This window comes from Zosterops lateralis, assembly GCF_965231275.1.
Source record: "Zosterops lateralis genome assembly, chromosome: 14".
Classification (NCBI taxonomy): domain Eukaryota; kingdom Metazoa; phylum Chordata; class Aves; order Passeriformes; family Zosteropidae; genus Zosterops; species Zosterops lateralis.
Genome location: NC_139774.1, coordinates 17,533,836 through 17,551,648, shown reverse-complemented (window position 1 = coordinate 17,551,648; position 17,813 = coordinate 17,533,836). Strand labels below are relative to the sequence as shown.

At 44.7% G+C, this 17,813-nt stretch overlaps 1 protein-coding gene across 1 annotated transcript; it reads right to left on the bottom strand.

The window, feature by feature from the left end:
* Positions 1-309: 309 nt before the first annotated feature.
* Positions 310-15,936, bottom strand: HSPA4 (heat shock protein family A (Hsp70) member 4). Its single transcript, XM_083871725.1, has 19 exons — positions 15,796-15,936; positions 11,894-11,951; positions 10,217-10,357; positions 9,894-10,016; positions 9,330-9,429; positions 8,813-8,946; positions 7,242-7,486; positions 6,784-6,860; positions 6,388-6,539; positions 6,159-6,265; positions 5,675-5,808; positions 5,076-5,257; positions 4,651-4,737; positions 4,010-4,162; positions 3,417-3,542; positions 2,661-2,768; positions 2,239-2,358; positions 1,696-1,857; positions 310-1,504 (listed from the first exon to the last, which is right to left on the bottom strand). Exons 1-19 carry the CDS (start codon positions 15,900-15,902, stop codon positions 1,310-1,312), a joined length of 2,511 nt encoding a protein of 836 aa, XP_083727851.1. The 5' UTR covers positions 15,903-15,936; the 3' UTR covers positions 310-1,309.
* Positions 15,937-17,813: the final 1,877 nt, after the last annotated feature.

Sequence of the window (17,813 nt, the reverse complement as noted above, 5' to 3'; positions counted from 1 at the left end):
AGGGCTGGGGGCTGTGCAGGGTGAGAGGGCTGGGGCCTGGGCAGGGACAGGAGCGGGACTCGGTGAGGGCTGTGCAGGGTGAGAGTGCTGGGGCCTGGGCAGGGACAGGAGCTGGACTCGGTGATCCCTGCGGGCTCCTTTTAACGCAGGGCGTTCACTCCATGGCTGTGATTCATTACAGGAGCTTTAACTCACACCCACAGCCCCCGAGCAGCTCGGCAGAGCTCCTCACACACCCCAAGAACATCCCCACAGTCCTCCCCTCCCTCCCTCCGCATTTCAATCAACACTTGCAGCAGGTAAATCCAGTAGAATCCAGTGCATTTTTTATTTCTTGCAATAACTGAATGGGTGTTTCTCAGCTTTGGGTTTTTAACACATACAAATTCATCTTTGCAAGTTTAATGACAATCAGTACTAGAAGCAAATCGTTGTATAAAGCTCATAGAAAATAAAAACAAACAAAACGAAACAAACCAACATATCCGTCAGTTCTTGGTTTTCCTGGAAAAAAAAAAAAAGAAACCAAAACGAAAAAACCAAGCATTCCAAATGAAGGCCTCGTGGAAGCAAACATACCCCTGCCAGAAAAAGTTAGGAACAAGTCAGAATCAACTATCAGCATAGGCAGCTGAAATACAAGTATTCACTCTTTCTACAAGCAGCTAATTTAACTAGAGACAAGGAGTTTACAGGGCCTAATTAGCTGGGGAGCTCATGAGAAACCCACTCCCCTGTCCAGGAGCACATTCTGAGTCTGATCTGCAGTCTGGGCTAAGGAATAAAGGTGCTGATGAACCACCCCCTGCTCTGCAAACCTCCTGTAACCATCAACTGTTCCAGTGCAAATCAGAGTGAGTCCAGAGCAGGCATCAAGGCCAAACCAAGAGCAATGGAAGACTCTGCCTTGGCTCTCCCCTGCCCTCCCTGCAGTGCCAGTGCTGCAATCCACAGGGAAAGGGAAGAGCAGGGTGCACATCAGACTTCAGATGTTCTGTCTCCCTCCTTCAAGGGAGAATCGACTCAGCCTGGACATTAAAAATGGAGAAGCAGCTTATGGCTGTTCCTAGAGGTCTAGTTAGACTACCAAAACTTCTAAATACAATCAATAAAGGCAAACACTGCTGAGCTGAGCGAGTCCTTCGCCACCTCCCGTGTTCTGACCTGCTGCCCTTGCCCAAACCTCTCCAAGAGTTTTTACCAAGAGTGCTGCGGGAATTCACTTGCTTCGGTTTGTATTCAGAACGTAACAAAGTTGACAACTTAAAGCTTTATTGTAGTTTGCAATAATATAAACAAGTGCTGAAATTCAGTCAATGTCCATCTCTGGAAGCTTCTTTTCGGGGGCTGTGGGGACAGAGCCCTGCTCGGGGGGCTGGGACCCGCTGCCATCCCCCTGCCCATCCAATGGTCCGTTGGGTTCCGTCGGCTTCTGCTCCTCCTTGGGCAGTTCCACCTTGGGCTTGGGTTTGTTCACTATGGGATTGCAGATGTTGGCCAGTTCCTGGGGAAACACACAAATGACACAGCCTTAGAAATGCTTTCATCTGCCACAGATGAGCTTTAACTTTTGAAAGCACCCTCCAGTTGAGGGTTGATGTTCCCTGGTGCTTTTGAGGTTTCTCACCTCAGTTTTCTGATAGAGCAATAAACACAAAAATCCACAGAAAAATATAGTTATGTAGAAAAGCTTACTTTTGCTTTAGCTTGTATGTCTTTTGCTTTTATAACTGGGTCCAAAGTAAGACTCCTCTTGTTCTGAAGGTTGAGGTTGTTGTTCATCCACTCCATGGCTTCATTGGTGCTCTTCTCCACCTTTGCCACGTCTGCCTCATCGAGGTGGTCGTACAGTTCATCCTGCAACAGCCAAACAGGAGCAGCTGTGTCAGTGCTTGAGCACAAACTGCATCCTGATTTCCTCAAAATTTAGCTTCAGCATACTAAAGACCATTTAGCCAAGAGCTGCTGTGATTAACAAATCAACTGAACTCTCAGTAACCAGAGACTGAAGTTCTCCTGCTGCTGACATTTTGCCTCCATGAGGAAATCAACACCTGATTAAAAAGAGACTGATGAGATGTTGCAAGGCCCAAAATCCACTTCTGAAAATCTGTAAAACATCAAGAACTCATAAGCTCACTGGCAGGTTACACCAGATTGCTGTCTGAAGCAGGTTACCTAAAATTCAAAAAATATTTGTACTTCTTTGCATTTTCCAGAAATTAAGTATGGAAATACCTTTGCTTTGAATGCGTGAACAGCTTTCATGTACTGCTGGATTTGCTTCCCCAAGTCCTCAAATGCTTTTGGTCTTTCCTCTGATTCTTGGAATCTTGCCTGAATAGGCTGACCCAGGGTCTGAAACAAAGCACAACAGGTATCAAAACTCATGGGGCATCACTGAGGGATCCTCGAGGTTTGACAGGAAACATCAACTTTCCTGAACTCCTCAGAACTCTGACTCTTTCCTCAGGAACTCTGACTCTTCCCTCAACACACAGGAAAGACTGAGCCTCCCTCAGCCCTGTTATTACAGGTCTGTTGGAGATCTATGTTTCACACACTTAAAATCCAAACCAGCTGTTACCTCAGACAGCTCCTCACAGAAACAACCTTCTCCAGGTTCACTAAATTCCCACAGGAATGTAAGAACCACTCACCTTCAGTTCTGCCAATTTATCAATGTATATTTGTTTGGGCTGGTCTTCTCCATCCTCATAAAGCCAAATTTCTGTATCTTCCAGCTTCAGTGTGAAGCTATTCCGATCCTGCAATGCACACACAACAGGCAGGTGACATCATTGATGAGGTGACAAACGGCATTAAATGGTACCTGGAACCTTTCTGGAAGGGTTGTATTTTTAGAATATAAAGAACTCTTTATCCTATTTTAGTGAAAAAAAAGAAATAAAATATTTTTCTGTATAGCTTTGTGGTGGAAGAACCATGTGGGACAGCCACAACTCAGATCAATTATTGTCACATAAAAGGCTTTTTTGTCCCCTGCATGTTTTCATTGTCACTACATGAGCAGGGAAACTTTTCTTTAGCAAAGGTGCCATAAATGTCACCTGGTATGTCCCAGTTTGGGCTCTGTAGACACCTGGCTGGCAAAGCTCCATTGCAGTCAATGCAATGAATTGAGAGATTCATCCCTAAAAGCAGAGTTAAGTTCATTACACACCAAGCTCCTTCAGCACAACAGGGAAAGCTGATTAATAACACCAAGAGATTTTTAGGCAACCAGTTCAGACACAGGTGCCCACTGGAGCCAGAAAGGTTACAATTATTTGTTCAAATTCCAAGTCTGAATTTGTAATTTATGTAAACAAAGTATGTGACAGAGGTCAAGAGTTACTAAATCCAAGTGCTGATTGTACCACAATGTACGAGGACAATCAAGCAGCAGTACTCACATCCTCACTGATGAATTTCTCGTAAACACCGCAGAGTTTGTCTCTCATTTCATACACGTACTCCTCCACTGCATTCTTGGCATCATTCCTCTCCTTCTCCAGCTTATCCTGCATTATCATCTTACCCTGTGAACAAGGAGTCAAATTAATTGGCTAAAAAGCTCTTTATTTAACATTTATTTCCAGGACACCTTGTTAGCAAAGGCTCAAACCAGATCAAGATTTTGCAAAACTGATTTACAGAACTGTTCTAACACAGCACACGACTGAAAACTCATTTCAGGTTTGTTGTGATGTCCAGTACAGCACAGGATGATCCTCCTCCAGCTGAGAAACCTCCACCCTGAGGGTCACCTGCACCTTATACCTGTAGGTGACTCTGGAGGTTTCCACAACAGCCCTTTGAGAGTGACAGCTCCCCTGACCAGGAGCAATGAATGTGTTCTGCCTCCACGGGGCACTGTTGTTCATTTCAGACTTCTTGTTTTATTCCTTATAATCCTTTCCTTGACCATCCTTAACCATGTTTAATGAACAGCAACATTTCTGGAGACCAACAGGTGACATTTTTGGCTCGGGCAAGAAGAGTTTACCTCGTTCTCAATGAACAGGTTGAGCATGTCCTTCCCAATCTGCCACACCAGCTGGTTCTCGATGGGAAGGTCCACTGTGGTCGTCTTCACTTTGGCCTTCTTGGCCTGGGGTGGCTGATCCACTTTCTTGTCCTTTGAGTCAGCCTGACAAGTCTGCATTAAAAATACAGAAATACATTCTCAGTAAAAACAGCATTGTTCAAGGGGAGCAATCAAGGTTTACATCAGAAAAACTGAGTTAGTTCTCAATGAGAGAAGCAATCACTCCCTGCCATTCTGACACCTCAGCTGCTGAAGCCTGAGATAACTAATGCAGCCACTGACCTTTTCTGGGCACTCTGCATTCATGGGGGAGGGTGCTCATGGCAGAACACTGTTCTAGTATTCAAGTTATTGAACACTAGATGATTATTTCTTCCCTGAACAGGAGAGTTCCCCCATTTTATCAGTGCAGGGTCACCTGACAGGTCTGCAGTTATCAGTGCATTTGTGTCCTTTCTAAAGCTCTAATCACAATAGACCACCAGGGCACTGAAATAAAAAGTTCAGCTTCCAGAACCATGACAAAGGAAACAGATGTGCTCACACTCCTCATATTCTCAGGAATATCATGAAAATAAAGTCTCAAATGTTCCTGTTACCTCCATTTCTTCAGACTCTGCCTTATTTTCAGGCTGGGTTTGCTGTTGCTCTTCAGCCTTTTGTTGCTCCTCGTCTACTTGCATCTTCTGAAATTCAGAGAGATCCAATTCCACACATTAAACAAACGCAGATCACTGCTTCAATTCCTAGGCTGACCCCTTAAAACCTCTAATGCTCTTTAGGCAAAACAAACAGAATGAAAACTGAAGGAATAAATTATGAGCTGCCACTCTTTGCTCCAGCAAGCCACAGCTCCATCATTAAGAATGTGATCTATACCTCAAGTCCTGGTTTCAAGTGATCACTGGTGTGACATACTACAACATTTCAGTGTGGGCATGTCTAGTAAACCCTTAGAGAAGGCTGAGCCCTTGGCCAGCTGTTTCATGGGGATTCTGAGCAGTGGGAGCAGTGAGGATGTTACCTCCTCCTCCTTCGCGTGCTGATCCGTCTCCATCGGCTCCTCGTTCTCATCAGATTTATGAACCTCCACCAGAGATGCACTGGAAACACTGAAGATGCCATGGATATTTACTCTGACTTTGACTTTCACTTTGGAACTGGATCCATCTGTTTGAGGAGTGACTTTCTGAACCAAGAAATGAGCTAAACAGAAAGGAAAAAACCTTTTGGTTAAGCTAAGTGCTGAATGCAAAGCAAACCCCAACTGCTGCTGACACAGCTCACTGCAATGTGCTCAGGGAATGTTAAAACCTACTCAAGCTGGACAATCCAGATTTTTTACTCAGCAATGCTGGGGCACAGCTATGGGGAATTCCTTATGTAAAACCTGGTGTTACTTTTATCAGAGCAAAAGACTGCACAATTCTCAGTGTGCCCCTTCCAGATTTTGCTCTTTTTACCCATAAACTTCATGTTACTCCACCTATTTTACTGAAAATCCATTTGAAATGTTGTCCTGAGAGCATCTGCAGTAGGCTGCGTATCCAGACTACATAATTAGACAGAAAAGGCTTGAAACACAGAAAAGACTCTTGGTTAAAGGCACAGAATGGTGCTCACCTATAGCAGGGTCTGGGTAAGGAAGCTCCTTGGGGGAACTGTAATAGGCTTCCAGAGTGAAGGGCTCCTTCCTGTAGAAAGTGAGGACCTTGGAAAAGGGAGCAGGGTGGTTCTTGGGGAAGACCTCACAGTCACTGCAAGAGAAAACACAGCCTGTGTTCAGTATGACAACACAGCAGGTAAGGTAACAAAATACTTCTAGATGCTTTAAGGGGAAAAGTTTCCTTAAGAAGTGACAAGCCTGTCCTGATCCTTCAGGTTAAGTAACACAACAGCCATTCAGGAAGTGCCAAACTGCCACCACTCAACCTTGGTTTTGTTTTCTACCATCATTAACTTCACGAGTATCAAAACTGGAGTGTTAAATGGGCATTTAACCCTGGAAATACCCTGTTCTAGGGGTATTTACTGATGTTTGTTATTTACTCTAATCATCACCAGTAATTTTAAGCTGTAACATACAAGAAGATTGTAGTGGTCTTACCACAGGCCTTCCTCTGCTGGCGAATTCCATCGCAAAGAGATGGGATAAGGTATCAAATCTGTGATAGAAAACTCTCTCACTTTGAAAGCCGGGGACAAAATCGCACACTGCAAGAGCACAAAAGCCACATTACAAACATTCAGACTTTTGGTGAACGAGCATTTCATTCAGCAAGCAGCTACTGATGCTGCTTAATATTCTCACAGCTAAAACAAACAGCACTTTTTACCTGCAGTGCACAGCCTCGTGCCACAGCCTCATCTGCATTCAGGGTCGTACTGACTTCTTTGCCAAAAAATTTACTGATCTTCTCTTTTACAGCAGGGATTCTTGTAGTACCACCAACTATCTCTACTGCATAAATATCCTCCTTCTTCAACCCTAGAAAAGAGTCGGACAATAGATGAAATGTTTCTCTTGCACATGAATACACTGACAGCATAAACCACAAGTTTTAACAGACCAACTTTAGGCTAAATTTCTGAGCAGTAAAAATTTCAGCTCTCAGCTTGAGTGAGGAAGTTTTTAATCTTGTAACTCCTAAGCAAGAAGTTGTAGGGTAGAAGGGTCCAACGTGCAAAGGAAGGCTGTACTCTGCAGAGCCCCCAGCCCACAGCCCACTCACTGGCTTGCTCCAGCACGCTGCGCAGGGGCGGCTCCACTCTGGCCAGGAGTCCTTCACACATCTCTAAAAATTTGCTTCTGTTGGAAGAAGCCATAAACAAAAGCTGTAGCACACCATAAACAACATTGCAAACAACAGGATGCCCGAGGTTAAGGAATGCCACTTTCACTGTGTACTGCAGGGTTTTCCCTCCCCCAGCCCCAGCTTTATACTTTAGTCTATTCTCCCAGACAAAACCTGGTTCCAGGAACTTTTGCTTGCAGCATTCCCAGCCCTCCCTCCTAACTCAAGGCCACTGACCAGGCTCTAAACATTTTCATTTCCAGCAGCATTTCTGCACATGCTGTTCTTTGATTTCTCACCCCTCTCTGCAGTCCCAAGAACTGACACTTCACACCAAGTTTTTAACTGCCTGAAGGGCACTCTGAGGTTTCCCCTTGCAGAGGAGTCAGCGTTACCTGTTCATGGTTCCAGACACATCTATGTCATTCATGAAGCACTCAATGTTCATGGGCAGGTCAGAGGCATTGGCACTCATCAACTTCTTCAGCCTCTCACACTCCTGGTACAGCCTCAGCAGCGCTCGGATTTTGGACTTGATGTCAAGTTTGTATTTCTTCCCAAACTCCTCACAAAAGTATTCCACCAACACCTCGTCAAACTTCCTGCCTCCAAGGGTTGTATCAAAGGCTGTAGCAAGAACCTTAAAGGAAGGGAACCCTTCAGTAACAGCTCAATGTGTCCTTACCCAAGGAAAGCAATTAGCAGTTAACATCAAAGCACTGCTTTGTTTCTAAGATAGTTAACTCTAAGTCAAAGAAATCGGCCTTCCTGGAATGAGGTGACAACTGCTTTAAAAGGAATTTAGGGAGACAGGGCAGGACTTAGCAACACAATCTGTTCCATAGCTTGTGCTGGGAGCAATCTCTGTTTCCAAATTCTGCTTAGCCACTGTCACTTTTGAGTCACATCCCAGTTAAATATTTGATGCCTCCTAAGGGTGGAACATGCTTACACCAAGCTAAAAATAAAACAGGAAGAAAATAAATGATATTAACTCTTTAAACAGGTGCTCCTTTTGGATGAAGGAATTATCTGCAAAGAACACCTGTACCCCATCCACCCACCTCAGCTCATTCTGCTCTGTGAACACACCAGGATTTTATGTTTTTAGGAGCAGAAATCAGTGAAGTATCACATTACCCTCAATATCCCTTCAGATGGCTTTGGCTAACACTGGCTAACAGCCCTGCACTCTGAATCCCAAAGCTTCCCTTCCACTTCCAAACTTGGCTTCCAAGTTTAAACAACAAATCCAAGAGAAACACAAAGGCTACATTTCCTCATTACATAAAACTATGAGGAAATGAATGTTGTCTCTGCATTTCACTACCTCACGCTTTAAATTTTTCATCTGTTTCTCCAGCCAATCATGAGAAAGGTATTGGAACTGTGAAGTCCAGATCGTAGCAATAATAATAATAATAATAATAATAATAATAATAATAATAATATATGCTGGTAAGAAATGTTAGTATTTGCTGGAAAACAGCAATGCTTTGGCAGTGTACACTGTCATCTGCTGAGTTTCCACTGGCAGCTTAAAGCCATCAGGAATGTTTCTTCTCTTGTACATAAGCACCACAGTGAGGGTTCAGAAACAATGTCTGTCACTTACAGCACTGCAGGAATTCCTGCTTTAACACCAGATCTCATGACTGAACTGGAGTATTTTTTTGAAAGCAGCACAGTCAGATATGATAATTTCTGAATAAACCATTTAATGCAGGTTTTTCATTCTTTGCCAAAGTCTGCTGATTAAGGCATGTTTCCTTCCTCCACACACTGCTCAAAAGCTCTCTAGTTCCCTGCCCTACTTTTGCTCCAGACAAAGTGCAATTTTAAGAGCATGAACTGAGCTGTGTGGCTGCCCCTGTGTGAAGCCAGGCAGGCTGGCCTGCCACAGTCCATGGATGTGCTGATGGATGTTCTACAGAGAATAAAAATGGATGTGTAACAGCTTGTTTACTTTCAGTTTGCCTTTGTTGAATGCACAAACAGAAACTTGATATGCAGAATGCCCCATGTCCACAAAAACAACGTTCCGTGGCTTTTCTTCCAAGGCAGGCAGGTCTTGCTTATAGATCCCATATGCAAGGGCAACTACAGAAATAAAAGTATGGTTAGGACACACAGGTTTGTAATCATCAAGAAATAAATGGTAATCAGGAATCAGCATTAGCATTTCATTTGGCTTCTCAGGCTACAGACATTGAATAACCCAAATTCCCAATGCTAAAGAAACATGGAAGGATTTTAAACAGCACCAGCCCCTCCCTCAGCTGCATTAAAGCAGAAATAAACCAAGTATCTTTATGCCTTTGTAAAGCAATGAAAAAACAGACCAGAATTTAAGAAACTTTCTGATCAACTCATCTATTCCAAGTCTATAAAACCAGCTGTGATTCCAGAAGGCTCAATGGCAGAATAAAAGCCCTTTGATGCAGCAAAACTGCAACAGTCAGTGAGGGAGAGGAAGGAATTACCTGCAGTGGGTTCATTGATTAGTTTCAGACAGTTGAGACCAGCAATCTGGGTAGCATCCATCACAGATCTCCTTTCTGCATCTGTGTAGAAACAAGGAACCTGCAAGGAGGTGAGAGAGCCAACATTAACATCCACAGGAGCCACCTTGAAGGAACAGTTACAAGGCTGGACAGTGAGCACAGCTGAGGCCTCCTTCACTTCTATTGTAACTGAAATAAACACTTCAAAATGCAGTGTTCATTTCACTTGCAATAGAAAATAAGCAAAAAAGAAAAATTACATAAAGACAAAGCTCCTTTTTCCATTCCACATCACAAGCCAGTCATTTTTGGAGCACATAATGAGAAATAGGAATCAAATATTATTTATGCTGCCAATTAGCAGCAATTTAAGACCATCAATGATCTAAGTGTAGTTTCTAAGAGGTGTAAGATTCAGTTTAAACAGAAGATACCTGGACATTCAGTTTGCTGGGCAGTTTAATGAGATGTGATTTAATGCTGCAGCCAGTTCAGCTCAGACAGTAACTAAGTTCTGTGTATTTTGTTGGATTCCATACTTACAGAAACAACACAATCAACCACAGGCTTCTTAAGGGCATTCTCAGCAGTCTCCTTTAATTTGGTCAGAAGCATTCCTGTCACCTGTTCAATTGTAAAGTTTCTTTCTTCTTCCATATACATGGCCTTCAAATAAAAATTGTGCACACTCATTACACTGCAGTGAACCTTGCACCATCCCCATCATCAGCCTTTTATTCCCTTCCCTCTTAAGGCTTTCCATTCAAAAGAGAGTACAAACTACAGCGAGCAGGTTCAAAACAGAGAATAAAAGGAAACTTTATCAGTTTCCTCCTCTGGCTCTTTCTCAGACATGCCAGACTTACCTTGATGCCAGTTGAGCCTGTTGGCAGCTGGACAAGTTCATAGGCAAGGCTTGCTTTTTCAGCTTGAACAAAGGGATCTGAGAATGCACGACCATGAAATCTTTTAAAACTTTGAACTGTATTCTTTGCATTTGAAATAACCTAGAGAAAAAGAAATCTTTAATACAACGTGGCAGGGGACCATCTGAATTTCAAACAGAAGACAGAGTTTTGTTCTCATGCTTCTCCCTCCAGAGTATTTTTGTCATTTGTATCTTAACAGTATCTGGGCAGGTGCTGGGAGGCAACTTCCCTCTGGTTGCTCAGGGAACCTACAGGAATTTGAGATGGAAAATAAAATGTACACTAAAAACCGAGCCAAGTCTATAAAATATTGATTACAGCACTCAAATTTCATAGTGTACGTGTAGGAAACTCTTTAGAACTGTTTAGCAAACCTCTTTCCCACTTACCTGTTCTCTACAATCACTGACTGCCCAAACATGACAAGCACATGGATGTGAACTCCAGCTCAGGTTCACCACATACACATGACATTTAACACACAGATATTCTCACAAAACAGCTCAAGGACCTGCTCAGGAAGCTTTAAAAGGCCAGGAGGTCCCTTAGGATGATACTGTCACCTTGATTTAACTGACAGAAGGTGGAGTGACTTTCATGAGCAGCAGAGATGAGCACAGAGAAGTGAAAGCCCATCCCAGGGAACTGTGTCACTGACACCAGAATGAGGCAGGCACTGAAACCACAGCACTGAGAGCACACAGGCACTGACTGTTCCACAGAGCTTTACCTGGGAGCTCAGCAGCTTCTACTTCCTAAGTTTAGTCTGTGCAGGACATACCCAGCTCTGCACCAATGGGTTTTGTTAAGCTAAGCAGACACTCAATTCCAGAAAAAACCTGCTGTGTTTGGTTCTAGTGCGGTTGTGCTGTTCTTGAATAACATGGCTGTGTCCAGGGGTTTTTGTATTTTAGATAAAGAATCTTCACACACCTCTAGGCTTTTTAGGCTAAGAAAAACCAGCTGTTTGACTAGTCACTTCCTGTAGAAGACTTGAAAAAAATAAATCATCTTTTATAGGGGTTACTTACACAGCAACATAAAATCTGATCGAGCAGGACCCAAATACCACAAGTAGGACAAACCAGCTCAACTTCTTCTCAGTCCTTAAATCACTTTTACCTGCCTACAGCAACAGAAACTCAGACTATGGGCAGGAACACCCAAGAGAGATATTTAGGTTGTAATTCAGCCACAAAGGTCAGGAGAGTTCTATCTATTTACTCTCAAATATGCTCCCTTTCTGCCAAAATCATGCATTTAATGGAATTCTATAGAACAGAGCCACATAATTAAAAGCCATCATAAAGCACAGGAACTGGAACAAGCTAAGGCAAGGTGAAGCACCACAGCTTAGCTTTAGAATTTATGTTTGCAATTTGAAAAAAACAATTAGCAATTATCAGAATTTGTTAAGAGGTACAGAATTAGCAATTATCAGAATTTGTTAAGATTTATTTTGTATAATTCATGACAAGGATCAGCCCTGAGATTTCTCTGCCATGTGACAAAGCAGCAGCCCGTGGTGAAGAGGTGTTTATCAGTTCAGGAGAGAGCAGGGCAGCAGCTCAGGGATGTTGTTCCCTGCAGTGACAAAGCCCACCCCAGGCTCACCTGGCTTTTAGCTGCAGCACCAATGGAGCGGTTCTTGGGCCCGAAGGAGATACAGGCTCTGCAAGGAGAACACTCAGTTCAGTCAGGGACTCGACAGGTTTTGGGTAAAAAACACTGATACTGGTCTGATTAATGTCATTTGGTCCATTACAGAAGTTGGTCACTCTCTGCAGTGAGTGCATGGAACGTTCTGTGGATTCAGGGAAAGATCAGCACTGTAATTGCATTTAAAACAGCACCAGCCCTCCCTGCAGAGCAGCACTAACCCAAATCATCCTTCGAGCTCCCCCTGTAACACTGAGTGGGCACAGCCTTATCTCAGGAATTCCCGTGTACGTGATGCCCTCAGGGATAAGCTGGTTGCTATTAACACAGGAAACATTCCAGTGTCCAGCAGACAAACACAGAATCTGATGTTAAGGAAATTGTTCCTACACGTCTGAGGCAGGTGATAACTGAGCTTTCCAGTTTTCAGGAGGAAACTACCTGCAGAGAAAGATTGGTCTTGCAGAGTTTCATCTGTACAAACTGAAACAACACAGAGCACAAAACCAGATATTGTGTTTACTCCCCCCTGCAGTTCTGAATAGACAAACTCTCCTTTCTGGAGAAATTCCTTGGCTGATTAAGCCTCTTGATTTACATATTTAACAAACTGTAGGAGCTCTAACAAAACCAAATCCAGGCCTCTAATCCAGGCTGCTCAGAGCACTGGGGTAAACGTGGTGGGGGAACCCTGCCATTAGCAGGGAGATGTTTCCTGCTCACACAACGTGCCCACAGTGTAATTGAGCTGCCCTCCCTCCGTGCAGCAGGTTAAGGATGTGCTTTACAGCAGGTGATGCCACAGGAAACATTCCAGCTCAGCCTGAGCTTTGGAACTGGCTGTTCCAAGCAGAAACTGTCAAAACCAGACCTGAAGGTTGGGGTGATAGAACTGCTTTGGGTTTGTATCTTCTAACCCAAGGCCTGCCCTAAAGTAACAAGGCTACCTAAAGTACCCTGTGCTGCAACAGAATTGCCATTTCTGAATAAATCCGTGGTTGTTTGAAACAACTATTCATGAAATTAGTTTAAAAAAGGTAAGTTTGTGCTCTGCAGACTCTCAGGCCTGAACCAATGGAACAGGTAAAAATCTAATGAGCCCAGAGCTGGGAGCTGGTGATTAATTTACTCTGGTCTCCTGCAAGGAATTAAAAGACAAATTGTTGTCCTTCTCTTGGATAAGGAAAAACAGCCAAAAATGTCTCACTGCTGAACTGACAAAGCAAGATCACCTCACCAACACAAATGCACCAATTTAGATGAGAGCCTTGGCAGGGACGCAGCACAGGAGTGAGTGAAACCAGGAAGAAGAAGGAACAGAAGGAAGAGTTTTCAACCAGTCTCATTCCCCAAATCAGTTCTCAAGAACCAGCGAACTCATGAAATACAAATTTCACTATTACACAATTTCTGGGAGCTGGATAACTGAATTACCAGTGCATTCAGAAACATTGACAGTGAAGGTGATCAGAGGTCTAATGAAACAACTTTAGGAAATTAAAATCTGTGCTTCACACAGCTCCCCACCCTCCCACCACTGCCACTCCCTGGGAAGATTCCCTGTCCCCTGATAATTCATGTTCTCTGCACTGACCACCAGCTCCAGCTCCAGAAGGTCCATCACAAGGATTTCATTTAACTCAAGGCTTTTCATCCCAACAGAAATAATTCAACTATCTTGGTTTTTCTACCACTTTTCCATGTCCAAAGACAAACAGGGTTTGCACAGCTTTGGGATGTACCAGTTCAAATTTTACAGCATTCCAGAAGAATCCGAACCTGAAAACAGATTCTGTGGGAGTGTCATCAGTGCCACTGAACTCAGTGGGGTTTATTTTAATGATATAAATTATTGTAACATGCACAAAACACAGTGTTTAACCCTGAGCATGAGCCAGTGCCTGAGGAAACCCATCACAACACCTTCCCCACTGTGACACCTGCTCAGCACTGACTTTCTGAGCCAAGCCACTAAAAACCATCCAGAAGTTTTTATAAAAGAACAGTCTGCTGGCAGAATGGTTTTCTGCGTTCCCTCACAAGAACCTGGAGATTAAAGTCCTGTTGAAATCCTCTCATTTTCATTATGTGCATTTCTCCCAATTTCACTTCAGGCTCCTGTAACTGAATTATTTCCCAAGAGATGCACCGTGTCAGGTATTTTATTTAGCACATCTCCTTCGACAAGGGAGGTTTGTGCTCACATCTCAAATATATTGACATATTTATCAGCATATTTATCAACTCCCTGAGGGCCAAACACCTACAGCTATTACAGCACAACTCTGATATTCCCTACATTCAATATTTTCCCAGTACATTTAACCTTTAAACTTCCACATTACTGAGAACACTTAAGAAATCTCCAGATACTGGAGCAACACACGCTGAATTCAAAATTTCCTTCTCCATTTATTCATTGCTTAGAGACAGGAGCAAGCAAACAGTGATGCATTGTCTAATGAGAGGAAAGGTCACTCTGAAGTGATGAGAGGGATCTCAAAAACCCCAAACCTTGAGGATGATGCAATTGTCTCACCGAGACAGCTACTGCAGGATCTGCTCAAATAAAGCCAGATTGAACAGAGGAGAGGCTCCAGAAACACCTTTAGGACACTTTTAGCTTCCCCCATAGCTCCTCTCCAGGTCTGATGCCCAATTCTTGATGCAAATTCTTTTCCATTTGTCAACTCATTTATAGAGTTTTATCCCAGTTCTCTCTTTGTTTCTTAGAAGTTCTTTAATAAATAGAGGCAATGCATTGAGAAAGTGTTAGGAGGGATCATTACATGAGGAGGGATAGAGTATAGTGACCACATTATATCATGGATTCATGGAATGATTTAGGTTGGGAGGGACTTAAAGCTCATCCAGTGTCACCCCAGCCATGGCAGGGACACCTCCCACTGTCCCTAATTCCACAGCTGCTCTGGGAATTCTATTCCAGGCTCTGCCCACCCTCCCAGGGAACAATTCCTGCCCAATATCCAGCTGGGATACACCTCCTCTGTCAGTTTTGTCACCATTCCCCGTGTCCTGGCACTGCAGCTGCTGAGCATCTCCCCAAAGTCTGATCCCAGGACGAGCCCGGCCCCAGCTCAGCCCAGCTCAGCTCAGCTCAGCTCTGTACCCGGCGCTCCGTGCCGGGCCCGCGGGGCAATGACAGCCCTGTCCTACCCGAACACGCCGTACCACACACCGGGAATTAAAGTCTGGCGCTTCCAGCAGCCGGGGATGCTTTTCTCTACACTCACAGCCCCCCTATGGCTCTAATCCCAAATCACAGCCCCGCCCCGGGGGGGACAAACCGGCCGCGCTGCGCCCAAAGGAGCCGGGGCTGCTCGGCCTGGAATGAGGAGCTGGGGCGGACACCCCACGGCACTCCCAGAGTCTGAAGGGGCTAAAGGCAGCCGGAGAGGCTCTACAGCAGGAGCTGCACTGACAGCACAAGGGGGAATGGCTGAAAGAAGGGAAATTTAAGTTAGATGAGAGTGAGGAGGCAGTGGCACAGGTTATGCAGAGAAACTGTGGGTGCTCCATCCCTGGAGGTGTCCCAGGACAGGCTGGACGGGGGTTGGAGCAATCTGGGATAGTAGAAGGTGTCCCTGCCCATGGCACAGGGGTAGAATCAGATGAGCTTTCCCTTAGCATCCTATGATTCTGTGATACTACGAAATGCAGCTGAGGGGATCTCCCAAAGCCCCCTCGGTGCCTGCCGCTCTTCACCGCTCCTCTATAAGCACTTTACATCCCCGCTCCTCCCGGCCCCGCCGCCTCTCTCCCTGCCCGGCCCCCGCCACGCCGGGCCCCACGGGGCGCCTCGCCGCCGCCTCAGCGCCTCTCCCGGGCTCACTCACGGCGTGCTGCGATCGCTGTACTCATTGGCGACAGTCTCGATGCCGCCGGCGCGGGCCACGGCGACGTAGCAGCTCTGGAAGCCCAAGTCGATGCCCACCACGGACATGGCGGCGGCGCTGAGGGGGGAGCGCGGCACCGGCAATTCTCGAAAGATCCCGTCGGGCCGCGGCCGCGCCGGCGCCGAGGGCGCCGCAGATCTCGCGAGAGCGCGCGCGCTGAGGGCGGGGGGGGGGCTCTGAGGGCTCTGAGGGCGGGGGGCTCTGGGGGCGGGCGGCTCTGAGGGCGCTGAGGGCTCTGAGGGCGGGGGGGGTTCTGAGGGCTCTGAGGGCTCCGAGAGCGCCCGCCGCCTTTTTTCCTTCGCTAAAATTATTTCTTTGCAAATGGCAGAAAAAAGGGAGATAAAGTCACAGCTTTGGCTGTGATGAGTTTGTTGCCCTCAGTCCGAGGCGGTCGGTGCCGCAGAAAAGTTTTAGTGAAATTTTTCTCCTTGCCTGTGATGTAAGAGGGTGACAGGTGTGATGGAGACAGCACAGACACCGTGAGGTGGAATGACAATAAAAATACCATTTCTGGAAGCACAGTTGCAGAAAATGAGTAAAATGCACCCTTAGGATTTTTCTTTTGCGGTTCTGACATCCCTGGAAATGTCCAAGGCCAGATTGAACATGACTCGGAGCTCTGAGGGCTCTGAGGGCTCTTCTCCCTCCGCTAAAGTTGTTTCCTTGCCTGAGCTCCGGGGAATGGCAGAAAAAGGGCCATAAATTCACAACTTGGGCAGCACCGCGAAGGTCGATGAGTTTGTTGCCCTCAGTCCGAGGCGGTCGGTGCCGCAAAAAAGCTGTTTTAGTGAAACTTTTTTCATTGCCCGTGATGTAAGAGGGTAACAGGTGTGGTGGATGGAGACAGCACAGACACCGTGAGGTGGAATAATAAAAGTACAGTTGCTAGAAACAGAGTTTTTGCAGAAAATGAGTGAAACGCACCCTTAGGATTTTTCTTTTGCGGTTCTGACATCCCTGGAAGTGTCCAAGGCCAGACTGAACATGACTTTGGAGCAGCCTGGGACAGGGGAAGCTGTCCCTGCCCACGGCAGGAATGAAATGAAGTGATCTTTAAAGTCCTTTCAACCCAAACCATTCTGGAATTCCATGTTCTGATTGTTCCCAAATTCCAGCAGAAAGCCCAAGCCTGGTTTTGATGATCCCAGGCTGAAAATCCAAGATGTCTTAATTTTAGATTGTGTTAAAAGACAATTTGATACCAACCGTGCTGCCAACAAAATCCAGTGTATTATTATATGATTGCTTTAAATCCAGCAGGATTTGCTTGGCCTGTAACCATCATTGAATATTTTAATACTGTTTTATCTCACTGGGGCCCTCTCGCTGCAGTTTGGATCAGCACAGACACAATTGTGTTTTCCAGGGCAGAGTTTGGCCACTGAGCCCTCTGTGGGCGTGGGGGAGAAAAGTCCTTTTAAGGATCAGGAATCCGTAAAGAACTAAACAAAATTTAAAAAAAAATAAATCTGTAGAAGTTCCTGGGACATTCCATGGTCCCAGCAGAGGAGGAGGCAGTGGACAGCTGGAGCTGCTCCCCTGGGCAGTGTGAAAGGTTCTGCCAAAGGAAGCATTTTGAGGTGAAAACACAAAAGATTGGTGGATTCATCCTGACACATACCTAATCTATATAATATCTAATATATTATTACATAATATATTATACATAATAATATTAAATATATTATAATATAGAATATATCATATAGAATATATGATATAACTATAATATATAATATATATATTATTTATATTGTGTTATATTATATATATTATAATAATATATTATATAATACCTAATATATTATTATAGATGTAATACTTAATGAACACTTACATCTATAACTTTTGTGAAACGGAATGTTTAGGAATACTTTTAATTCCATGATGAAACACGCCAAAAAAAACCAAAAAAACCCCCAAAAAACCAAACAAAAACCCCAAAAAAACCCAACCAA